General features: G+C 34.5%; 1 protein-coding gene across 2 annotated transcripts in view; it reads right to left on the reverse strand.

Moving 5' to 3' along the window:
• The window catches only part of MICU1 (mitochondrial calcium uptake 1), a 180,341-nt gene that overhangs the window by 72,801 nt on the left and 79,565 nt on the right, over positions 1-27,975 (reverse strand). For both annotated transcript variants that reach the window (XM_019745859.2, XM_074339573.1), the window contains exons 6-7: positions 20,675-20,789; positions 787-869 (exon numbers count right to left, since the gene is read on the reverse strand). In XM_019745859.2, the coding sequence (XP_019601418.1) occupies positions 787-869; positions 20,675-20,789 (198 nt within the window). The remainder of the gene's footprint in view (positions 1-786; positions 870-20,674; positions 20,790-27,975) is intronic.

Below are 27,975 nucleotides of genomic sequence, written 5' to 3' on the forward strand. Positions count from 1 at the left end.
GTTTCTACATTTTATGTGAAGTTGTATAATACTAATCCTAAATTGACTGCGTATATTTTAGAATGTATAATGGACACAGGGTACAAATTTGAATAAATGTCTCTAGGTATTTTGAAATATTTATCTTTGTGCATTTCTTGTTTTAAAGATATACTGTACCCAATACTCTCTCTCACTTCCTTTTCACCCCTTCCCTCATTTTGAACACAAAAATGTCTTCTTACATAGATTTTCTTTTCTGTTTTGAAACCACTCCTGATAATCATAATAATTGTATTTGGGGAGGTACCATGGTCCCCCAATGACAGAAGTTTTATTTTGGAAATGTAACCTCTTCCTAGGATTCCGAAGAAACTGTATGTATCTTTGCTGAAAGCTGCTACAGTCAAAGGCGTGGTACCATTTTTCTTTCTATAGAAATCCTTTCAGAACATGTCATTCATCCTAGTAGTCTGGAACTGCCTGGCACAAAGGAGCTGTTTAATAAATGTTGACTGAACATGTGATTGAATATCCATAACTTATCCTCTCAGCATTACAGTCTAATTTACATTGGGAAATCACAGAAATATTGACATTAATCCTATGTTCAAATAATTCCTTACGTTTAGATTGAAAAACAAATAAAAGCCCTACTGTAAAAAGAATAATTTTGAAAAATGACACATTAGGTACTTCAAAAATTGGATAGCATCTGAGTATACTGACCAAGGCGAAAGTAACTCCAAGGCATATAAAATGGGTCAAATATTAATGTATTTAAAGGAACTCTCCAGGGCAACTTGCCTGTTCAAACTCCTCCATGTCTACTTCGCCATCTCCATTCAAGTCAAACATCTTGAAGGCAATTTCAAAATTTCTTTGAGGAGCTGCAAGTACAAAGAAGAAAGGAAGGATAGACGGGAAGAAGGAAGGGAGAGAGGGGAGAAAAAGAAAAATATTTAGATGGCATTGACCAAAAATAAAAATATCAGTCCTTTAAGAAAAACAGTTAAATGTTAAAATGTAATATCAAGTCACAGAATACTACCATATTTATCTAGACCAACCTTTTAGCAATACTCCTTGAAAGTAAGAGAATTTTCCCATGGCCAGAAAAGATAGCACTTGTCTTATGTTCACGTTTCAACACTCTTAAATACATCAGCTTTGATTTCTTAGACACCATCCTCTTAGCTGTATAATACTAATGTTATTGCTGTTACTTAAATATAGTATTATTTACCTGGGCATGAAAGTCTGTCTGGGGTGAGATAATACTGCTGCAGAGAAGTTGAAACTCTAAGAAGATATACTACACATACTGATACTCTCTCCCACTTCCTTTCACCCCTTTCCTCATTTTGAATACAAAAATGTTGTCTCCATTCAAGCCAGTGTTTGTCTTGCTTTCTAAAAAACAAGCCAGCTTTCTACTTTGTTCTTTCTAGTCTCTCCATTTTAAGTACAATCAGGAGTTCAGTGGATGTCATTCTGCCAACAGGTTATCTATATTAGTTTACTCGTTATCACTGAAGCTCTGTGGTAGGGCAGAAAGCATACTGCTAGCTGCTCAGCACCCTGTTTCAACCATGTGAGATGGATGGCGTGTATACTGAGTCAAGTATACTTAAATGTTAACATTAAGCTGAAGTTTAAAAAACAAGATGAAAAATGCAAAGTTTGAGAAGATGGTATATTTTCTTTCCCTTAAGTGAATGATGAAAGCACTTTAAGACTTTCTTATTCCTAGATCAATCAAAACATAATTAACATACTTGTGCATTAGAATAAAATATAAATGTAACAGCCCCCCTTCCTTACCATGCTAAACGTTCTGGTAAAGGAAACAAAGTAGTTTATTTCCTTCCTTTGGTGCTTCAAATATATATGGCTATAGAGAATTAACCAAAATACAATAACCTAATACAATTGCATTAAATTTTCAGTTAATATAATTTTTTCTAAAAGAAATTTGAAAGATTATATGTAGACAAAAAAAGGGGGCTTAGTACATGATGCATAGTTGTAGAAAGTCCACATTCCCATCTTGCTCATGAATTTGGCAACAGTGAATTGACCTTCTAGGCTTACATTACATTTCAGCTAGCTAGCCAGCTAGGCTGGTGAGCTCCTGGTTTTTAGTTGCATGGGGAAATTATGTGCCTGTCTGCTTCTGATTGCCTGCTTCACTTGATAATGGCCTCCAACAGGTTTGTTCTTGAGGCCACAAGTACAATTGCTGAGAAAGATGCAGCAGAGGGAATTAGATTTTTGTATATTTACTGCTGCCTCTTAAATTTTTCTTACCTGTCTGGAGGCTATCTTTTACTGAAGAGTTACTATGTGCTAAGCACTGAGGTAGATAATTTAAAGCTGTTGATTATCTGATATTGTACTCTCAATCTTGAAATCTTTTATTTCTTTATTTTTTTAAACAGAGGAAGAAACTGGGGCTCAACGCCATTAAGTGACTAGCTTAAAATCACACAGCTAACACAGAACTGGTCAGCACTGACTCCAAAGTCCATAAACTTTATGCTCCACGGCCTCCAATATGAAGGCAGTGGTAGTTAGAATAATAAACACATACTCTTCATTCAGATATGTTCTGACCTAGAAACAAATCAACAAAACATGACTCACTGGTTACTGCAGTCTCTGCCATAGCTGAGAGTTCCAAGTTGTGCATCTCATAGACAAAACTGCTATCAAAGAAACATTGCGTGTGCTGTGCTCAGTGGTTTAGACTTGGCTGCACTAATTGGAGATCCATAGCAACATTGGATTCTCAGATAGGTTTGTCAAGTGTTTTTTAAAATTCTGACTATGAATTTCTTTGGCTAGGAATACACTCTCCTATTCTTCCCTGTTGTCTCACACTTGACCCACTTCACTCGTATAAATTATTTGCTTAATCCTTATAGATAGTTGAGATGGTAACAACTACAAACAATGTGAAGCCACTGAAAGTTTTAAGTAGAGGAGTGACACAAGCAAACGGGCATTTATAAAGGACCTTTCTGGCTCCAGCGTGAAGGATGAGTTGGAAAACAAGAACCAGCTTCAGAGAAGATCACTGAAGCTCTTAATAAATGTTAAAAATATGAACTGAGGTGATGGCAGTGTGTAATGGAGAGAGGAAACAAATTTGAAATAACTTAAGAAGGCAGAAATTATACAACTTGATGATTAATTAGCTGTGATGAGCTGAGGGTAAAAATGGATGACAATATGATTGGCTTAGGCTACTGGGTAGCTTGCATGTCAATAACCAAGAGAAAAATAGATGGAAAAGGTTTTGAGAAGTAAAATGAGTTCAGCTAGGACCCGCTGAATTCAAGGGATCAACAGCATATTCAGATGAAAATATTCCGGAGATAGTTAGAAATATGGATTTAAAGCTTTGACGAGAGAGGCTAAAGCTGGGAGTTACTAGCATAAAGGTGGTTAGTTTGCAAAGAGCTTGGAATTTGTTCAAGGAGAACTGAGGGTTGAGGAGAAGAGTGAAAATAGGTAGAATGCAGTTGAAAGAAAAGAGAAAGGAAGCAGTGACAGCGGGGTGGCATCACAACAGCGAGAGGAACACAGTCCAAATAAATAGAAATATGGAAAAATTTGGCAAGAGCCAGTCAATTTGTTGCCACACATGAATTAAAGCAGCATTTTCATTCCCTATCATCACTGATTATAGAGATTACACAAAATGCTTAAAATTTTAGCTTTATCATAATCTTTTATTCTTACAGTCCTGTGAGTTCTGTAAAGGCATGTGCCTGGATCATTTAAATGAAACTGAATGAGTCATTATGCCTTAAACTGTTTTTGGTAGTAGTGATGGAATAAACAAACAAAAAATGAGTAAGTTAGATTCTAAACAAGTTTCTTATTTTCTGTTGGTTTGATTCTCCTACCACAGAATTCCGACCTGCACCATTCCTGTTTTAAAGTGATGCTGTAGGACAAATGAGGTAATTACTATGCAATATCAGAACTCTGAATCAGAAAAAACACTTTAGAATGTAATAAACCTCTAGCCCATGATGAACCTGCCTACTGAATTTGTAAGGATGACCACATGCCTCTGATTATTTCTGAGACGGAGGTCACCACTTCTGAGGTCTAATCATTGTTGGCCATATTAATTGAGCTTTTTTTCTCATGTAGAGCCCAAATGTAATCTCGTATAGCTCTTACAGATTGTCAGTGTCATTTTCCAGAGAAATAAAAAATACATCTGCTTCCTCACTTATTTGATGATTCTCTGAATCCATAAAAACACATTACCATGTCTCTACTAAGGTTTCTCAGAGCTTACTTCCAGAACTTCAACATCCTAACAGCCTCCTCTGGGGTACTTTTGATGTTCAATGCCTCCTATAAATACAGTATCCTAAATATAGTTAATTATGGAATGAGTTACCCTTTCTAGAAACAATAGGACTACTTCTTTGCAGACTAATGTTGTAGCATTATTCTTATATGAGAGCTTTAGTATCTTGCTTTCTACGTAACATTAGGCTTAGGGAAGGGGGGAGAAAAACTTACAAGATTAAATTTCAAAAAAGTGCCCCTTCCTCAATTCTTCTGGATTCTTTCAAGTATGATGGGTAGGCATAGTCTGGAAGAAATCTTTCTACACTTTACACAAAGTTTGGTCCGGTCCTCCACAGAGACATGTGGCCTAGGTTGACCTGTCCACCTCACCCCATGTGCCATTAGGAGCTAGGCTACTGAGGCAAGAAGGGTTATTGTTGGCAGTACAACCATAACCAATAAAACATGAGAGTATATTTTATATATGAACCCTGTAAACCAAAAGTACAAGTAAACATTTTGGGCTCTTTGAAACCAGAGAAGTTTTCTAAGTGTGGACACTGTGGACAGGACCAAATATCAAGGCCCCTTTTTCATGAAACAGATGTCTCCATGGGTGTTTTGGACAGGACCAAATGTCCTCCAAGGAAATGGTATGATGTGTTGTACTATACCATTTCCTTGCGATTATTTAGCTTCAGAAGGAGGGTGCTACACAAAATGAAAATGTAAGAATTATTTTAAATACACTTTAGCAACAGTAGATCAATTTTCTTTTCATTGACCTATGTCCTTGTAAGTCTGATTTCATTTCTGTTAGTAACTATTTTACAGGTACTCTTAGATAATCTGTTAGCCTTTTCAACATTTTCTAATAGTTTCATAAGTACCATACTGATACTATAGCTAATAAAAAGGGTTGCAAATATTTGAAAAACATAAAAGACTTAAAGAATGATAAAAGATAAGCACAGTCAAGAAATATTTCTTTTTATAAAGCTATGTATTTTATATTTAACTTTTATACACAGCTGTGTAGAAAGGCATATTTATGTGAAACAAGGCATAATGTGAATAATCTCAGCAGCTCAAAAATTTAACTATTATAGTTTCTGCTTCAACTCAGAAGTCTCACAGTCAGGTGAGCCCTCATCTTTGTTCTGTAGAATTATCTATTGACCAAAATATCCACTGTTAATCTTATCACCTGAAGTCAATGGAGACAAGAGGAGTTACTATGAGAATCTGCCCTGAAACTTGGCAAATAATTATTCCTGAAATTCAAGATCTGGAATGGAAAATAAAAAAAATCCACATGAACTATAATTGGTTGCAGAAGATATTGTGCTGCTAAATAAATTAAAATCAAGTATTTTTTTCAGTTGGTTGTGCTAGAATTACAATTTAAAATACTGTAGTAACATTTTGACTGTATTACAAACCTTAGTTTCTTACCATTTAGTGATTTAATATGCTCAAAGAAGTTTAAATTAATTAGACTGTTTCCTGAATATATTTTCCATGGTTGTGCAGTTGTATGCTCTCATTAAACTGTCCTACGGGGAGGCCAAACCAGATAATATGAAATAGTGAATATTCTACCACTTAAAAGTATCTAGTTTCCCACATTATGTGCAATATGAAATGATAAAACGATAAAAAATTTTCACTGCTAACTTTTGGAATACAATATCTAGAAAATTTCCTTACTGGGGAAAAGACACAATAAGGCAATCTCAAATTGCTCAAGTTCATGATATATAAATGCATCAATTTAGTTCTTCTTAGCTTTGCTCCTTTAATACGAAATAGAAAAAAAAAATTTCCCCTGGTGAAATAATCAATGCCAAAGGTAAAGAAAGAGAATCCTCAACTACCCAGGAGGAAAAAACATTAGTTATTATAAAGAAGAAAGTCCTAGGTTGTTGTTATAATTCTGCCTAACACCTGAACACTACAGAGCAAGTTCTATAGAATCTTGAGGGAAAACAATTGTAATCTAAGGATTACACAGAAGTGAAGTCAGCATTTCCCTATATTAGCAAAAGAAGATATTCTCAGACATGCAAGGATTTTGAAATTGTATAATCACACACACTTTCTAATAAAAGTCCACAGAAAACAGTAACGCAAGTCTTGATCAAGCGTTGGTCAATTATGAGCTCTGGCTAGGCATTTGTTTATATACTGTCCTGGCTGCTTTTGAGCTACAAGGGCAGAGCTGGGTAGTTGTGAAAGAGACCTTATGGCCTGGAAGCCTAAAATACTTATCTTGCCCTTTAAGAAAAAGTTTGTCAACCTCTGGTTGAGGACATTCTTCAGGCAATAACAACAAAAATCAATCAAAATAAAGAAATAAAGACAGGGAAGATGAGATCAGTTAAGAAGTGAGAATAAAATCAATAGAACGGAGTTAAGCTTAAATAATTGTTATTATCACAGTATATCATGGCATCTGGCATTTACTAAATGTTCATTATGTGTCAGGCACTTTATATGAATTATTTAATCCTCCTGACCTCTCTGTGCCATTGTAGTATAATATCCATCCCCTGTTAAAAAAGAGGTAACTACAGTAGAGTGTGCTCAGGGTCTCAGAGCCAGGATTCAAATCCAGGCAGTCTACTAGAGCATGCAGTCTTAGCTATTATACCAAAATGGTTATAAAATAATGAAGTATGAGAAATACCCTTTGAAAGAGAAAATACAGAACATAAAATTATTTTAAAATAATGACTTGGAATAAAAATTACCAGATTATTAAAATTATAAAAACTAAGTAGAGAGAAGAAAATGAAAGGAAGCACTAAATTTCTCATCTTCCAATAGAAGACATCAAAAGAAATGAATGACTTCCTCCTCGATATAAAAGCCACGCTGCCCCTTAATCCCACAGATATATACGTATGCACATTTAATTTAATTCAAAGGTTACTACTAATAGGATAGTATTTAAATTACTGGGGCAAAAACCCCAATGAATAAAGTAAAAGCTTAAAAGAAAAATAAATACCAAGAAAACATAGAGAACATAATATATGGTGACAGAAGTAAGGCCAATCAATCACAACAAAGTTAAATGACCTAAACTCCTTTATTAAAAGACACATGCTCTCAGACTGACTAAAACTGTTATGTATAAGAAATGTATCAAAAAACAACGTAGAAAGATAAAAGGAAACACAAGAAAACTAAAACAGAAAGAAAGCAGAAGTGTTAATGTGAGACAGAAATGAACTAAAGGCAGAAGGATTATTAAGAACAATCACTATTTTCATATCACTAATGAACACCATCCTTAAAGAGGGTCTAATATATATCTTTATGTACAGGACAATATAGCATCAAAATGTGTAACAAAACAGATAAATGTAAAGGAGAAATTTTAAAAAATCACTATAATGTCTCAATCTTTGACATATTCTGCAGAAAATTTAATAAGGCCATGGAGGCTTTATATAATACAAACCACAAGTTCAATTTAATAGATATATATTGAACATTGCTTTCTGGTAAACAGAGACTACATATATTTTTTAAAGGTTCAAGGGAATTTGAAAGACTGATTAGATATCAGCACGCACACACACACACACACACACACACACACACACACAACAATCACAAGTAAAAGAAGAAATTTGCAAACACAGCATTTTAATGACTATAATACAATAAAACTAAGTCAAAGGAAAAAAATCACCTGATCATCAGGCTAGATGTTGAAACAGCATTTGACAAAATTCAAAAAGCTTTCCTATTATTATTCTTCCCCCCCCCCGGCCTGAGAAATAGAAATTTCTTCAACATGGTAAATAATATTTATCTGAAACCAAGATTCACAATATACTTAACTGAAAAATGCCAGACATTTATTTTAACATAATACACAAAAGGGGATGCTCACTATTCTGAAAGTTCTTGCTAAAGCAAAAATATAAATGAAATAAAATAGAACATACAAGTTAGAAAAGATAAAAAATATCATTATTTGAAGATTATATAAACATCTTCCAAAAACCTCCAAGAAAGCAAAAAACTCAGACCTACTACTACTAACATGTTCAATTATAAAATAAATATGTAAGATATTTATAAACTGGGAAATGAAAATAATCAACAAAATGTCCCACAGCATTTTCTTAATTATTCCTCTTCCCTCTTGCATCATTGCTTTTCTTTCTTTCTTAAAAAAAATTTTTTTTTTTTAAATTGGGGAATATTGGGGAACAGTGTGTTTTTCCAGGACCCATCAGTCATTGTCCTTCAATCTAGTTGTGGAGAGCGCAGCTCAGCTCCAAGTCCAGTCGCTGCTTTCAATCTTAGTTGCAGGGGCACAGCCCACCATGCCATGCCGGAATTGAACTGGCAACCTTGTTGTTAAAAGTTCGCGCACTAACCAACTAAGCCATCTGGCTGCCCCGCATCGTTGCTTTTCTTAACGTGAGGCATCCAGTACCCTTTCTCTCATGGATTCATATTCACCCAGCTTAAAAGCAACTCTGTGGCAGGGAAATGGCACAGAAGGACTGAAGTTAATTATGTAACTTTCTAGGGATCTCTAGAATTAAAGTACCGAATTTGGTCCTAGATAACATTAGATATCCAAAGCCCATGGTGGTATTTTAGGTATATAAGTACATTTAACTGTACTCTAAGTCTCTGTGTTTTTCACCATAAGAATCTAAAATCTTTTTTTAATTTCTATACACGAAGGTGTCAGTAAAATGGATCTCTGGAATTCTATAGGACCAATCAACACAGACACGACTAAAAATAATTAATTTCATAAGGTGTAAAAAAAAAGTTTCAAAACCATTAGAAAGTATAATAAACTATGCCTACCATCCAAACATCTTTAACTATTATTGTTAATTAGCAATAATTAGAATAGCTATCCTTATTTTCACTGTCGCTAAAAGAAAAAATAATAAGTGTAGAGAATTCCAGTGCCCACTGATATTTATATTTTCCTTAAAAGGGATGGTGGTGGGGGGAGAACATAGAACCTTGTAGGCTACTGTAAAGACTGGCTTTTACTCTGAGAGAAATTAGAGGTCTTTGGGGGATTCTGAACAGAGGAATGACATGATCTTATTTAAATTTAACACGATCATTCTGGCTGCTGTATTGAGAATGTATTGTAGAGAAGCAAATGTGAAAGAAGGGTGACCGATTAGGAAGGTATTGAAATAATCCAAGTGAGATATGAGAATTTCCTAGACAAGCGTAGTATCAGTGAGTGGAGTGAGAAAGGGTGGTATTCTGGATTATTTCAAGGCAGAGCTGACAGGATTTGTGGATAGATCAGAAATACAAATATCAAGATTATTTTCTAAACACACACACACACACACACACACACACACAGAGTTTTTCTCTTTCCAAAAGGGAATAATATGTATGTTTTGACTCATCAATACACTGTGAACATTTTTCTATCTAATAAATCTCTGTATTATATACATTAAGTGCTGTATTGAATTTCATTGCATAGATTTATTGTAATTTGCTCAGCCATCTGAGTTCTTTCCAATTTATTTTGTGACCATCAAAATCATTATACATACAATCATTTTATTAGCCTAAACTTGTAGAAATAGAATTGCTGGGCCAAAGGGTAAAGGTATGCCAATAATTTATGCTCTCACCAATACTATATAAGCAATTAAATTTAAGTGTCATTCCAATAGTTAATTCTGATACACAAATGGTTTTAGGTACACTATAGATTTTGTAGTCAAATGAGAGAAGGAACAACTAATTGCCCCTTTAAAAGAGGTAATCAACTCTAATCGTTATTCCAGTCTCTTGAAGTCCTTTAGACCTTTGAGAATGATCTAAATTTAGGAAAGACTTCATGTAGTTTTTTTGTTTGTTTTTCAAAACCACTCTTGTTTTTAGTTTTTATTTTTATTGGGGAATATTGGGGAACAGTGTGTTTTCTCCAGGGCCCATCAGCTCCAAGTCGTTGTCTTTCAATCTAGTTGTGGAGGGTGCAGCTCAGCGTCAAGCTCATTGTCTTCAGTCTAGTTGTGGAGGGTGCTGCTCACTGGCCCATGCGGGAATTGAACTGGCAACCCTGTTGTTCAGAGCTTATGCTCTAACCAACTGAGCCATTCTGCCGCCCCTCACTTCATGTAGACCAAGCTCAAGTTTAACTAACTAAGTTAGTTTAACTCTAGGGCAGACCTTAGGATGTTCGTCCAAGATGCATGGTACAGCCATGATACGTATATTTTGTATGGCTCCTAGACAAACCCCTATCCTGTGATTTACTGGTCTATAGTCAGTCACAGAGTAGCCAGGACACCATTAAAACAGGAGGGGGGAGTTAAGGGGTTAAGTTGCTGTCCTAACAGCACTTATTGGAAGGATCTGGTTAGAAGACTTATGTTTCTACTTTAACAATTCTGATCATAAGAAAAAAAAACCACTTAGAAATTAAATATATATTCTTAGAGCAAAATTAAAATTCAGAGTGATTTAGTCTTGTTTTCATTTGGAAATTCTAAGACAATGAAAGAAACTATGTGAGACACTTACTATGAGCTTATTATCATTATATATAGACTCTACAATGCCTACAAAGAGAACCTATTCTTATTGCATGTCAGTGTGATTTATTTATTTAATGTTAGTTGGCAAAGTTTCCTTACAAATGTAAAACATTACATAAACCCAAGTTTAAATACTTCATAAGAAGACAATGAAACTTTTCTGAATTCCTTTAGCAAGGCTTCTGCTCTATACTATTTCTTCTAAGTACTGCTTTTCTTTTATTTACATTTTTCCCCCCAGAAAATACAGTTCATTCCTGATTCTCAAAACAAAAACAAAAACAAAAACCTTTAAATTTCACACCTAAAGAAAAAAAAAACAGCTGATATTTTTAGTTCACAGTATATAACCTATCTTCGAGTTGTATCTCAGCCTCAGTTACTGATGACCTTCAGAGAGCTTCCAGAAATAGTCTTTCATTTAAATTGCTCTTCCTTACCTTCTTATTTGACAGTTGTGCTACAGGAAGAGTATTCAATGCCAGAGATGTCAAAAAGCTTGGATTCCCCAAGAGTTCCTTGGAGAGAGATTCTAAAAGGAATGCCAGCACTTTACCCTTGCAGTAAGGTCACGTTCTACTTCAGGATTATATTTTCTTCAAATGCACGTTACTATTTTTATGCCCAAATTACATATACCTGTGTGATAGACCTCCCCACGTCTATCTTCAGAGATCTAAAAAAATCATCACCTGCTTGACTTTCACTTCTTTCTGGGTGGTTTCATTCCATTCCATGTGCTCAATAATAGCCAAAGTGACAGCTTATGCCTAGATACAACCTACTGCATAGATACTCAGAATAAGCTGCTTTAATAAAGAGCTTGGATATTTGTTAGTTAATCTACACTAAACTGAAGGACCCTCTTTACATGTGACTAGGTTTGGCATTCACCCAAAAGTTATTTGGGTTTTAAGTTTAGTGTCCAAATCGAAAAATTTAGCTATTATAATAAATTTCTACCTTTGATCATGTATATACACACAGAGAATACAATTTTAAAATAGTTTTAAATAGTAGGGAGGATACTAAGGTATCTGGAGCAATATAAAATTTTAGTATGTATACTAATATAAAATAACTATTCAGAAAAATGCTTATTTACAAATAAACATGGAATATTTATTATATGCCAGACACTGTGCTGGGAAGGGGTAGTGATTAGGCAAACCAGTTCATGAAAACCACTATTTCTTGCCTTGATTTACTTTTTGGACCCTCAAATTCCCTAACACAACAAATTAGCACTTTCTAAAGCTGTTCCAGGAACAGGTAAGCAACACGGAATGAAACCTAAGCAAAACCAAACAATATTACGTTGTGGGTTTTAGGGAAAGATAAGCTATATGTCTGGACTGATATATTTGATGGTAGTCCAGCTTCTAAGAGTCAAACCATGTGAAAAAATGGGGCTCATAGACCATAGGTAAAGATCTTTAAACATCATCAATAATTGAGGACTGAATTCCTACAGATCTATCCCAACCATCAACAGAACAAAAACAGGAAAGGGCAGAGCCTGGGAAGGATAGGACAGAAGTTAGAAGAGTTATAAGAGGCTGGTATCTGGCACAGTTTCTATCATCTGTTGTAGGGAAATGAAGGCAAGACTATGGCAGAAAGCTAAACTGAGGCCCATTTGACACTGTAATCAGGGGTATGAAGATGGACGAGGTCTCCTTTCTACCTAGAGGGGACTCAGAGAAGCCACATCCCAAATATCCTTCATTCAAATACTTTCAGAATGAATACCATTAGTAGGAGGATACAATGTCAGGTACTTTGGGAATTCAAAATCATATGACAAAGTTCCTACTTCAAGATATTATTGAATGATACCACATCCACTTCCTAAACTTCCATCAATTAGAGATTCTTCTGAATTAACAAGCATCTTCATGCAAATATCTCTGGAGCTATTACGAGGCACCGTAATTCATTTGCAATTTAATGTAAATTAAAAAAAAAATTCTGATGTTCATTTAAAAAAAGTAAAATCCTGGCCGAGATAAGCTAGGAGAAAGATAATTGCAATTTGAAGAGTGAAGGGAGAAAAAGAAATAGTTTTATAGGTTAGGGTACTTTTAGAAGGTATACAATTTAGCCTATTTTGAACTTTTATTTTTCTTGTTCCATCAACTCCATCACCTTTCTCCCGTTGATAAATTAGGCCTAAGAAAGAGGGAAGCATTTAAGAGACTTACCAAATGCTTCCCCTGTTAGGCCTTCTGACTTGAGAGCCCAAGGAAGAGAGAAGCAGAACCAAGGGCAGAGCCCCTCCTCCTCTCTTGAGCTCCCATCTGAATCTCAGCTATCATAGAGAACTGAAAGTGGCAGAAAGTTCTACACGCCAACACAAGCCACTCAGGAGAGGACAAAGCATATGCAGACATAATTTTGGTGGCAACACCTGCCCATACAGCATACAGAAAACATTCCCGTCCACCTCATTCAATACCTTTTCTTTTTAGAACATAGCCCCACCTTGACTATTGGTATTGAAAGGGTGGAACTACAGAAATCATGTGTCCCTAACCAGATTTCCATAACACTTGAAGTCAACATCAGAATTTTATTAGAATTATTAGAATTTTCAAAAACATGAAAATGGATCGATTCAAATAAAACACAAGTATGAAAATGCTAATAAGGAGAACTGTTCCCTCATGGGTATAAAATTATGAAATTTTCCTCAAGATACAGTGGAAATACATTTAGGTCTTATTTTTGTTAGAAGCCACAATTTGCTTCTTTAGTCTCTATTCTCCCCTTGGCATGGTGAACCCTCAGAACAAACCTCAAGCAATTGTCTCAAAGGATAAACTTCCTTTTGCAGATAAAAAAAATATTTAAAACTTCTCGTATAGTCACAAGCAGATTTGAGAGAGTTAAACACAAACATCACTTATTTCTTGCTCATCTCAATTAAAATTCTTGAGTGATAGTTTATACAAAGATGTAAATGCTTCAACTTTCTGTAACAGCGGGGGCTACTGAAATGGTATAGTTTCTTAAATATATCTGGCTCAAAATGAATTTAACATCATAAATATTTGGTACATTTAAAAGTATTATCTTATATTTTGACAGAAGCTGCATTATAATAAAATCAATTAATCATAAGAACAAGTTATGCTAGAAAAAGAAGTTACTGATAAACAACACGAGACACTTTTGGACTTCCAGCATACAAATATAGTCAGCACTGCTTAACAATAGGGATACAGTCTGAGAAATGTGTTGTTAGGCAATTTCATCATTGTGTGAACATCATAGAGTGCACTTATGCAAACCTAGATGGTATATTACACAACTAGGCTATATGGTATACCACTGCTTTATGAGGTGTGATCAAAAAATATGGTGAATGTTTAAATAAAAACAAATTTATTACAGTAAAAGACACATGGCCATTAATCACCCTCAAAGTACTCCCCCTCACTTTGAACACATTTATCCCATCATTCTTGCCACTTGCTGAAGCAGTTCTGGAAGTCCTCTTTCGTGAGTATCTTTAGTTGCTCTGTCGTGGCTGCCTCGATGTCCTGAATCAATTCAAAATGTTTACCTTTCATGGTCACTTTGACTTTGGGGAAGTGCCAGTGTTGCACGGTGCCAGATCCGGTGAATAAGGTGGATGAGGACACACTGCAATGTTTTTATTTGACAGAAATTGCCATATACCAGAAGTGATGTGTGACACGGAGTGTTGTCGTGATGAAGAATGAAACCATTTGCCCATTTCATGTTAATGAGTTGTTCGTAATCCATGATTTACAGCACATTTTGAAACACACCTTCTCTCAACCGTAGCTCACACTCGACTGCACCAAACAAGTTGAAACTTGTCACAGATTGTTACTAAGGTTCAACGCACCACTTCCCATATTGAAGATCCCTGCCTTTCCATTGGATGGCATTTGGCAGCAGCATTCACCATATTTTGTGATCACAATGGAAAGGCTCCGTGTCACACATCGCTTCTGGTACAGCAATTTCTGTCAAATAAAAACATTACGGTGCATCCTCATCCAACTTATTCATCAGATCTGGCACCATGAGATTTCTGGCTCTTCCCCAAAGTCAAAATGACCATGAAAGGTAAAAGTTTTGAATCAATTCAGGACATTGAGGCAGCCACAACAGCGCAACTAAAGACACTCTCAAAAGAGGACTTTCAGAATTGCTTCAGAAAGCAGCGAGAATGATGGGATAAGGGTGTTCGAACCTGCAAGGGGGAGTATTTTGAGGGGGATTAATGACAATGTGTCTTTTACTGTAATACATTTGTTTTTATTTAAACATTCACCGCATTGTTTGATCACACCTCATATATGCAGTCCATCATTGACTGAAACATTATGTAGCACCTGACTGCAAATATTTCTGAAATTCTAAGCACCTCTTACAGGCTAAAATAACATGGAATCAAATCAGCCTTTCATCTGCTTTGTCTTATTCTGCTTAATGTAAATTAGCAATGGCAGATAATCCTAGATACAAAAAAATTACATAGATAAGAGCCAAATCAAATTTTCTCTATAACACCCCCAATTCTGATGTCTCAATAAAAAAGATTTATAGCTGCCTTACATCTGTTGCTAGATCTCAATATGCTGTCTTGCCCATATTTTTCAATAGCTCAGTCAACCTGAGAAATTTATTTTCATCTATAACTTCTATAACATTTTCATTAGATGGGATGGCACTGATTAGTACCACAATCTCCAAGTCATATACACTTTGTGATCTGCTCTTGACTTCATTATGCCAAGAGAAAGAAAATATTATAAACTTTCACTTGAATGCTCTTTTAATTTCTTAAAAGGTTTGTGAGAAAGATGAATCATAATGAGGATGTGGTTTAATTGTCAGTAAATCATCTGCTATAGTGAAAACCCACTTAATTCAATTTCTCCTCTGATTCCTCAAAATTTAATGAGGGAATCAAAATGAGAAAACACTGAATTATGCCTGACTTTCATTAGGTCTGTTCCTAGGTACTAAGTGTGACATAGCATTTTTTGCTTTAGATTTTTCTGGTGGCTCTTCAAAGATTAACAGTAAACAGTAAGAAAGATACTTAATATTCAACTTTTATAATTATTTTATTATTGCCTCCTTAAGCTATCTGGAATTATTTTCATGTTATTAGCCCACAGGGTGAAAAATTTTAGCTAGGACACATATGAAGACAAAGCACAAAATGAATATTTCCTAACTGTCAATGGGCAAGATCCATATTCTAAGTTATTTTATCATTATCTAGTGAATCTTAGCATTAGTAAGAATGATAAAAATCAATAAGTAATATGTAGCATTCTAGATAAATCTTGATGACCCTTCTCTGCACCTAGTTATGGAGAAAAATCTCTGACTTCCATTATAAGATTTAAGGCCGTCAGCTAATGTTGCAGTTGGTTACTGCTGAGAATTAAGCCATTAATAACTTTGCTTCCGTATTCTCATTCAAATCCTATTAATCTACTTTAAGGATCAGAGGCTCTTTGGAAGTTATTTAATAATAGTAATTGTTAAGAGTCTCTTTACCTTGCCTCGAATGAATCTGAATTTATTTTATTAATGAGTACTTGTATAGTAAATACTTAATATTCTACTTAATACAGATGCTACGTCTTATGTTGAAAATTCTTCAAGTTAATCCATCAAACCTGATCAGAGAGATGGGATATAAAGCAATAGAATTTATGAATTAGAAATAAGAGGGGGATACAAATATATGAATTCTGAATTATAAGAAACTAAGCTTTTTTTGGAAATACATTAATTTAAAAATATGTTTCCTTCACTCCACTGGTACTGGCTGCAGCCTTGAAGATATCAACAGCTATGGAATATTCTCAATTTAGGATATAAACAGCAAAGTCAAGTCTTATGTTTGCTAAATTTGCTTTTGGAGAAAACTGAAAAAGAAGTTTTATATTCCTGCTTTTTTATTGTGCCGCAATGCTTTATCTAAAGTAGATATGTTTGCAGTGAATATCAGTATAAATTTGTAGTGAATATCATTACAAACCTGTGATCTCTGCCATGTAGTTTACATTCTAGGAAATAATGAACAGGATTAAAAGTCAATTATATAGAATGTTAAACAGTGATAAATGCCAAGGAGAAAACAACAAAGTAGGAAAGGGGTTCATGAGGTACTGTTTCCCCGAAAATAAGACCTAACTGGAAAACAAGCCCTAGCATGATTTTTTCAGGGGGACATCTCCTAAACATAAACCCTAATGTGTCTTTTGGAGCAAAACTTAATATAAGACCCAGTCTTATTTTCAAGGAAACATGGTATGTATGTGTAAGTGTGTGTGTGTGTGTGTGAGAGAGAGAGAGAGAGAGAGAGAGAGAGAGAGAGAGAGAGAGAGAGAGAGAGAGAAAAGTTAAATGGCCTCCATATTTGAAGCTATAAAGAGAAGAGTGAGAAATTCAGGTCACTTCTTATTATAAGCACAAGATATTGTTGCCAAATTTGTTGTTATTCTGGGTATGTGTCCAAGAAATACTTGTTTAGCTAAAAATCAAACTTCTAAAAGGTTTGAAGAAGAATTACCTCTAATGGGAGATGTTATATTGTGTAGCATGTTTTAGAAAAGCAGCTTTATTTTATTTTGAGGAGAGGTAATTATAAATCGAGGAAGGAAATGTATGGTTTACTATATACTATTGTCAAATTTTATTTTAAACAACATAGTATAATTTCAAAAGTACTTTGAAGCTCCAAATGTCAATCTGTTTGGGCATAGGGTTCATATTCTCAAAATGATGGCAATTTCTTGAACACCACTGAGTCCATTAATTTTGGGGAAAAAACAGCTAATCAGAAATATGACAGTCCCGCATTATCTGAACTGCCATTCACATTGTTCTGGGAAGTTTCCTGTTGGAACTCTCAAGGACGGCCCCCGTTTCCGCCAGAATAACAGATTAATGAATACACTAATGCACTTTCCCTAGTCCCAAGCCATTCCTTAACAAAGCTTTTGGTGTTTCAACAATTGCATTCTCTCTTCTTGTAGGATGACTTGGGAACTATTTAGTGCATCTAGACTGTAAGGATCCCTTGGTACCCACAAGGAAGTTCATCCACTGGGTGTCTCATTTCCTATCGTCCTAGTAACAATTTGGATACGGGAAAGAACGGATCTTGGTGTAATTTTGTGGCACATTTCCCCTCATGGCTTGTTAGATTAAGTGGACAATGCAGTGTGCAACATTCAGAATGCAAGGATGCTTGAACTGCCCATTATCTACAGAAGAGTTTACGACTAGCCTTTCCACAGGCCAGCCTTAGAGAAAGAAGAGGCACTATGCTAAATTCTGGCTTATCGCTGCTGAAAATGGGACCACAGGAGTAAAATTAAGCAACAGGAGCCCAGGTACTCCTGAATCACCTATTTACTGTGGGACTGAGGGCAACTTCTTTATACGTAACCCTCTGTATGTCTAAATTTCCTTATATGTACAATGAAGATAATAATAGTACAAACATTATGGGGTTGATGTGAGGAAAATATATGTGTAGTTGGAGTGCCCAAAGGAGAGGAAAGAGAAGCAAAGGAGTATTTAAAGAAATAATGGCTGAAATTTTTCCAAATTGGATGGAAACTATAAACCTACACATCCCCAAAGTTCAAAGAATGCCAAGAAAAGAAACATGAAGAGCACTACATCAAGGCACATAATAATACAAAAAACCCAAACCAAAACAAAACAAAACAAAAGAACCAACGTACCACACACTATACTACTGGTCCCTCCCCACCCCCACCCCTGGGGGACATTTGGCAAATCCTGAAGACATTTTTGGTTGTCACATCAGGGAGAGGGCAGAGGCTGGCAATGTTGCTAAACACCCTACAATGCACAGGACAGCCGTACAAAAATGAATTATCCTTCCAAAACATCAATAATATTAAGGTTGAGAAACACTGAAGGCATATAATAATCAAAATGCTTTAAACTAGTGATAAAGAGAAAAATCTTCAAATCATATCTTTATATTTTCTCATCCCTGACAAAAACAGCAAGTACATGACACTGTAATACTAAGCACTTTTGTAAATCACTCACCACGTCCAAGCTAAACGCTAAGCACCAAGAAGTAAACATGCCAGGACCAGCAAAGCTACTTGGAGGGGTTTCCAGAATGCAAAGCTTAATGTGCCTTTTTTTTAAAACCTGCTTTTAAATGGTTGAATTCGGGGAGTTACGAAATGTGCCAGGTATTCTGAAGGTTCTGCTCCGTGATCCTTCTGACATTTAGAAAGATATGAAATGAAGGTAATGGGACTAAGCAGTGGATACAAGTTAAAATTTCATTTCAACTGAACAAATATTTAGTAGGATTATTTCCACAGTACATATTATACTAGATCAATGCAGCTCTCCAAGGTGGTCTCTCATTTAATGTAGTATTCTTTCTGCCACATTATGCCTATTTAATGTACATTCTATCCAAAGTCACAAAAAAAGCTTTTAAAGTCCCCACCAATTCTGGTGGGTTTTTTAAATGACAAGACTTATAGATTTTTAAAAATCAGATATGAAATAACATGTTGTAGCAGAATATCAAGAATAAAAACCCAGATTGCATACCTATTGCAGACTAGGCACTGAACTAGGCATTATTTATATTCATGATCTCCTAATCCTCAAATAAGTCATTTGGGTTTGGTATTATTGCCCTTTGCATTTTCCAGATAAAACAGAAGAACAAGTTCACTGACTTGCCCCCTAATCACAAAGCTAAGAAGTGGTGGGGCCAGGATTTGAACTGAAGTCTGTTTAGAAAACCCATGCCCTACCAAAATAATAACTCTAATAGTATGCAATTTAAGATCATACATATGCTATTCATTAGTTTACTATCTTGGATCTTCATAACAAATCAATGTATGTTTACACTGCTAGAGAACTGGTCTATCACATGAATTTATTCAGATACTTTGGAACCCCAAAGACAGCTGTAAGGCATACTAGTCTATATTTTTTCGTTTTCCTAGTAACAGCCATGGCAGGAAATGTATATGTCATTTGTTAAAAGCTGTCTTATAGTTTTATCTTTACAGATGACTAGCCTGGAGATGGAAAGAAAGAGATGGTTATTTTTGTTTGCGATGTCCCAAACGGAAAAAAATTGAGAATCACCTCTTTCAAATATACAAATCAGATCTCTTTGGTTCAATTTAGGTAGGTTTTAATAGAGTGTAAAGAGAGCTAGAAACATACATTTTGTTTTGTTTTTCTCAATAGTTAAAAACATCACACTAAAGGGAAATAAGATAAACACTTAGAATAGCATACTAATCAACAAAATTGTCTAGCTTAAACAAATCAGAAATTCATCAGTACTCTAAATGAGTCGAATTTGACTTCTGTGTCTTAAATGGTAATCCTCCAATATTTAAAAATGAATATTCAACACAATTAGAGCAACTGAACCAATCTTCTTCTTTAGTGGAGGAAATGATAGATCAATATGTGTTTTCTTGGGGAAGTAGAAGGCTATACAGGAACAGGCAATACATAATTTATCTTGACAGAATACAGAGCTTCAAACAGTTAAAGGTAGATGTAACTTCATAGTTGCTTTTTTTTTTTTTAAACTTTACCTTGTTACTTTAGTTTTCTTCTTTCTCAGGTGGTTCTATACACAAGTTACAGAGAATTCAAAATAATGAAATTTTATGTAACTTACAATCAACTAACTACGAACATTTTGTTTCCTCCTCTAATCAATTTAACTCTCTTTATAGTTCTGTATGGCCCATATAAATGAATGAAAAGTTTATACTTACTAGAAAGAACAGTTGTAAGGAAAATGTAGTCCGAAAAGGATATGAGTCCACATTCTCCAAGGGTGTAAAATATACTGTCTTCATCGGCAAATTTTTCTCGTTCCTGGGCAATTTTCTATTAAATGTATGGGTCCCACCAAAAAGTAAAAAAAAAGATATAACAGAATAAGGACATAAATAGTTAAAGATGAATTATCATTTATCTAACAGTCTTATGGTATTTATCATAATCATTTCTTTGATGGTCATTCCACTAATGGATCCTTTACAGTTTTTAAAATTATAAGACAAAAGATGATTTTGTTTGTTTCAACACAGGCTTAATATGAACACTGGAAAATAATTTCAATTTTATGAACTCCTGCCATTTAACATATAGGCCCACTTCAGGTCTAGTTTGTTTCTTAGTTTTAAAAACAATCCACTTTCTTATATAGAAGTATATAAGGTAGAAAAAAAGAAACAAATGAAAAAATTAAAATGAAGTCAGTTCTAATTGCCCAAGAAAACTATTCTACTAGTGAATAGAAATGAGGAGGTGAGCAACTATTTCCAAGAGCCACGCAAATGCTCAGAAAACTAATTTCTGAAATACTAATTTTAATTTTTCCTTATGACCCCCAAGAATCTTAGTTCTGGAATGCAGAACAGTTTGCAGAGTAAACAGCAACTCTAAAATATAATGGTAAATCAGATATGCCCGCCAAGCTTTAGGCATAGTTTAATTTAATTATATTTACTGTTACCTTAGTGGAAGGGTCTAAATTTCGGCTATTTGATGAAACTCTCCTAAAACTTAGCTTTTACTCTAAGTATATATTCCTTTTCTTTAATCTGTAAAGCTCACAAAGAGAGTTACTTGTCAGCTTCAGTAATGGCCTATCTGGCAAGTGGTCTCTTCCTGGGTGTTTAAGCAAACCCATCCTGTTTTCTGAATTCCTAGCCAAATTACAAACTCAGTGGTGACATTAAAGATATTTTCAAAAACTGAAAAGGATCCATTAAAAAGTTAGACTTGAAACTAATTTCTGTAAGTTCTGGGCCAACCCAAGATATTCAGGGAATTATTCTGGGTACCAATAAAAGAAACAGGAGGTTTCAAGAACCCATACCAACAAAGCGCAATCAAGGTAATAATGTCATGCAAGGGCAAAATAATAAGCAGCACTGCAAACATAACCTTGGGAGGAGTATCATGAAAACTAAACCAACAAGCACCACACCAGCATCCAGTACACAACTATCCAATAGGTTACCTCTGTCTAGTGAAGATCCCATTATATACCACAAAGGAAAGAAAACTGGTTAACCAATTGAAAACACAGGTACCAAGTGACTTATCATTATCTTCTTAGTAAATCCATTCAAAATTCAAAATAAGCTTTACTGGATATTTGTTTGTTCATATGAAACAGTAACCATGAAAAGGTAAAAATCCATAGTTGAACATCAACAAAGCAGTATGAGGTTTCGATGGCAGATTCTACTTAGGAAAGGGTTTCTCTGACTCATTCGTGGTAGACAGAACGCATGGTCCTGCTTGACAGTATTTAGAGATCACTTCTTTGGGCCAAAAACATCCTAGTCCAATATGTTCAAATTAAGGTTAGATCTCATATCACACTTGATTTTCTACCAAGAGACTAAACCCAAATTTCAGACCAAAAAAACTACTGGATGAGAACAAGAGCAGCAAAGCCTTTCACTGGGAAGGTAATATTTGAATTTCTCAAGATAAAAGAAACACATGGTTACATTTTTTTACATCATCCAAGATACTGCAGAAGTAAAGCATGTGAGTAAGAAAAAATACACAAAATGAAAATTGGTTATCAAGGGCATACCATCACTAGCCAGAATAATAAATGTGTACAGAAGCTGAGTACTTCATATTAATGATGTTATAATCTTATGGAGAGAATGCTATAAGCAAATAAAATAAATAGTATGTTGGGATCCAGAAGCTGAGAAAGAGACAAAAGTCTAAAGACAGAGTAAAATAAGGCAGCTAAGCCAAAGAAGCACATCTAACACTATTTTTTCTAATAATTACCTGGACGATGCTGCTGCTCAGAAGATAACAAAGGCAAACCTAGTTTTATTAGTAACTTTTCATTTTGATATAATTTCATCTTAAGAAAGTGGAAAGGTCCATATAAGGAACTCTCGTATACGTTTTACTCATATTCACCAATAGCTTGCAAATTACCCTATTTTCTTTAATCATTACATGTATTTTCTTTTGTACTATTTTGAAAGTTGAAGACATATGCTCCTTTACACTTAAAACACTTCAGTATATATTTCCTATAAAGATTTTCTCTTACATACCACAGTATAAATTTAATAAAACCAAGATACTTAATACCGATACATACTATTATGTAATCCACAGTTTACTTTCAAATTTAGTCAACTGTCCCAATAATTTCCTTTATTGCTATTTTCCCCCCAGTCCAGGATGCAATCCACAATTGTAAAGGGCATTGAGTTGTCACGTCTCTTCAATCTCCATTAATCCAGAACAGCTTTCTTTGCCTTTCTTTATTTTTTCCTTTGGAGGTTTATTTTTGATTGTGACAAAAATTCATATATCATAAAATTCACCACTTTAACCATACAATATGGTGTGGTTTCTTTCAAGTAACTTGATGTTTTCTTTCATCCACATTGTAGCATCAGTACTTCATTCCTTTTTATTGCCAAATAATATCCATTGTATATATACCACAATTTGTTTGTTTCCACCTAGTGCTACTACACACATTCACATACAAGTATTTGTTTGTCTATCTGCTTTCAATTCTTTTGGGTATATACCTTAGAAATGAATCTTCCACCCTCAAACAGGCTAGACGACTAAGGTTCTAGCCAAAATCTGACCACAACTGCATGAAAAAGCCTGAGCCAGACCATCTAGCCAAACTGCTCCCAAATTCCTTATTCACAGAAAGCACGCGTGACAAGAAACAGTTATTATTGTTTTAAGCCACTAAGCTTTGGATTTGTTACTCAGCAATAGGTAACAAATATAGTCAAATATATTTATTAAAAATATTTCTGCTAGTTTATGGTTTATAATTTCTATTTTGACAATCAGAAGTTTTTAATTTTCATGAAGTCTAATTTATCAATTTTTTACTTTATGGTTATTGCTTTCTATGTGCTGTCTAGTAAGTTTTTGCCTATCTCCAGTGCATAAAAATATTCTCTTATATTATCTTCTTTTAGAATCCTTATGGATTTTACATTTAGGTCTATGATTTATTTCAAGTCAACTTTGTTTATAGTAAGGTAAAGACTAAGGTTTATTTTTTTAAAATATGGACATACAGTTGTTTCTAAACCATTTGTTAAAAATCAATTTACCACATAAGTGTGGATCTACTCTTCTATAATATTTTCTGATTTGAGTAGCCCATTTTCTTTTGAAGGTCTTTTGATTACTACCAAAGTGTATGACTGCTTTTCAAAGTATAAACCAACATGTAAATGGTTAAAGAAAGGCAGCTTGAGAGACTCTGGATAAGATGCATTTGGGGTCACGGTTTAGGCCTAGCCGCCACCCCCACCATTAGGACAATTACAAAGTATGCAGAGATAATAAAGATGTCACTGAACAGACCTTCAATTGTGTATCAGTTGAGAATTATTACGGGAACATATCTCCATAGGGGTTATCTTATGAGTTTACAGTGTTAATTCAGTTAGGATCATTTTCTTCAGGAAGGCATCATTACCTCCTCTACTTCATTAAATGGGGTACATCCACATTCGCAACCCTCATATACAGCTCCACAAACCCTTTGCATGTGTAGCTATATATAAAACCCCTGCTGTACTGATTAGTGATAGGGGCAGGAGAGGCCCCAAAAGGCCGAATTGCTGCATCTAAGAAAAAAATTGAAGAAGATACCTGGGAGAAAAGATATGTAAGAAAAAAGGACCCTAGAAAGGTGAACAAAAATGGGGAAGGAGATGTGACCAGAGAGGAACAGAAAATATCAGTCAGGGAAAATGGAGGAAAGAGAAAGCATGTGTGCATATGCGTGTGTGCATGTCTTTGAGAGGAATAACGGAGAATGTGTGTATTATGCAACAGCTCCTTAAAAATGCAAAAGATGTCTAAAGAGGATTTTAAAATTAGCCATGCTTTGCAATGTGCCCTGTGGAATATAATCTTCTAATTCTTTAAAGGATTACACTGTTCTTCCACGCTTCTGGGGTAGGGGTTGGAGGAGAAGGAGAGAGAGAGAGAAGTTACATGTATGTACAAGGCATCCAGTTGTCAAAGAGCGGTCCAGGTACATTTAGGATCATATACCTATTTATTAACTCTAAGAATTTATAAGTGGGTTTTTGAGTATTCAAAATTCCAAAGGTGATTCTTACAAAATTCATTATTAATCACAAACACCAAAACTGTCATAAAACCATCAAATTTGATCCCTCAAATTATTTAAAGCTAGGAGGAGAATCAAATAAATATGTCAAAATTTGGGAGAAAATGGGAGTTACCAGAAAAACAATTTTTATACTATTTTGTGTTGTATGGTTGCTTCTTAGCCGGTATTTTAAATCAAAGGCCTGAATCTACCATAAATTACATCCTCAGATCAACTAGCCATGACATATAAACCTCTGAAAATATTGATATTTGAGTTTGATAAGGAATACATTTTTAAAAGCCCCAAAGTATGGTGAAAATGGAAAATCAAGATTCAGGGAAGGAAAGTGAAGGGAAGGTTTTTGGGTTTTTAGCAATACCAATGGAAAAAGAAACTATAATAACGCTACTGGGAAAAAAATATCCCTTAATTTTCTAATGATTGCAGAAAAACACAATATGTATCTTCTTCACAACACTGATTTTTTTAGGCTAGGCTTACAATATTCAGAATTACAATATTAATTACAATATTCAGAATTCCTGAAATGATTTGTGGTAAAATCTAGTTATAGAAATCATGTAATTCAGTGATAACATTATTATCTTAAGCCCTATATAATATTGTAACTTGCTTACATCCATCTCTGGATTTGGGTCAAAATACTTAATGATCTTTCCATTGGAAATAACTGGCAATGGAGAAAAGTTTTTGTTAGTTATTACAATGTCAGACGGTGAACAATACTGTCTTAATTTTGTAATATACTGCGTTTGCTGGTGTTATTTTTATACAGTGAAACAATAGCCTTGCAGGAAAACAAAATTTAATAATAAAACATTTAACTTCTTCATTAGAAATCAGTTCAGTAAAAATAATTGTAGTAAGGATCTAAGAGAAACTTGTTTCATATTAAAGTTCTTGAGCTAAGATTTTAACAATATGCCAGTATAAATGATGAAAATTAAACAGAACTGGGTATTTTAAAAGATTGTAATTAAAGATACCTTACAGAGGTATCTTTTTTAATGCATCTTAGAAGTTACATATCAACTCTATTTCAATCACTTGAATTTCTGAAATTAAGGCTATGAAAGTAGAATGCAGGTTAACTGATCAGAATAGTATTTCTATTCAATTTACTGACAGATGTTACCTCCTTTAGGAGAACAAAATTATGCAAAATATTTCAAAGCAACATGCTCACTGACTTAAAAAATTTAACTGTTTTACAATTCATTTACATGACCTGGTCTTTGATCTTAATTGTTTCAAAATTTAAAACATAGCTATAGGCTCAACATCACGCAAACATTCAAATTATTGATAAATAAATAACCTCATAAGGGTACTATAGTGATCTCAACTGCAACACACCCTGAATCTTTCTATGTTTTAAATAAGCAGAAAGACTCAAGAGAAAAGTTGTAGCAAATGCTACCCTATATATGTGTCATTGCTATACTTCTCAGTGAGTCTAAAACCTTAATTGTTTTACTAGGATGGCATTGTTGCTAAAGCATCTGCACTCTAGTTTCTGACCAATCGCATAAACTTATAAAACATCTGGGTAAAGTTGCAGGTGCCACCAGGAGCTATGGGACTGGCATTTCCAGACGTGTCTGAAACTCCTTAATACTCAATGTGCTCAATGAATCCTGTTATAAAGTTGATCAAAATAGGGCCAATAATTTTGCCTTCTAGGATTCAACTGGATGAAGCCAAAGAGAAAAATCATATCTAGGAGTTTAATCTCATTATTTATTCTAGTTAAGACCCACTTTTCAAGTTCTATAGTTCAAAATAAACTTTTCCTATCAAATAGAAAAACTATGTTGATGGACTATGACAGCCAAATAGATGCTACCATGTTATCTAGAACCTTCAAACATCTCTGGTATACAGAAAACCTGATAAAGAACACATCATTACTATTTAAATTGAGGTGTCCTTCTTTATAAGACTGAAACACTTGGATTGTTTTAATAGTAACATTTCTCTATATTGCTGAAATACATTTCAAAGTGTATCTAAATCCCTCAAGAAATATCAGAAACAAATTAATGATAATAACATGCTTCTTCCAGAGAATGCAATTTTGGCATATCATTTCTAAATGATAAACGGTATTTCTACTTGAGGTTGAGGTTAGGGCAGGGAGGACTGGAGTGTTAAAAAGAGAAAATTCAGCAGTTTTCCCATGCAATTAATGCTCATTCATCATTATTTAATTGCTGCACAGATGCCAAAGCCTTAGTAAGATATCAATCTTAAACAATCACACTGTTCCGAATCAAACAGAAAATGTTGCACACTTAAATATGTGTTATTCTTCTCCCACCCCATATCTGAATTTATAAAAGGTACAATTTTGGGACATGTCAGATAAAAATTAAAGTGAGATGTTTCTAATTTAGAGTAGTTCATGATTTCTTCTCCTGACTCACAGTTTCCAGTCTTTTCAAAGGTAATATTGCTTTTGAGGCAAACAAACATAAATTACTGTGCAACAAACTGTGGAAGGTGAATGCTTAAGATATTGTAAACTTCACTCTGCCAGAAAGCCATTCTCTTTTCAGTCCCAATTCTAACCACTTTTGCTCTGAAAACAACTCCAAATACCTAGCAAATAGCAAATGTTTTCCTATTTCATTAACTACCTGGCTATAGAGAAAATGGATACAAATGAAGATACTGAAAAAAACAGTGGCAAAAGATTTGATTAAAGCAATGATAAAAATTCAAGTCTACTGGAATAGCACTAACTTCAAGGAAATGCTACAACTTTTTGAAGTGGTTTATTTCAGTCCTCAGTATCTGATGAGGTAAGGTTCACTCCTAGAAGGGGAAACTCACCAACTCCATTATTTTCTATCACATATAAGCTTGCACACTTGTTTTCAAGTGTGCAGA

The sequence above is a fragment of the Rhinolophus sinicus genome, linkage group LG07 (assembly GCF_036562045.2).
Source record: "Rhinolophus sinicus isolate RSC01 linkage group LG07, ASM3656204v1, whole genome shotgun sequence".
In the NCBI taxonomy this organism is placed as follows: domain Eukaryota; kingdom Metazoa; phylum Chordata; class Mammalia; order Chiroptera; family Rhinolophidae; genus Rhinolophus; species Rhinolophus sinicus.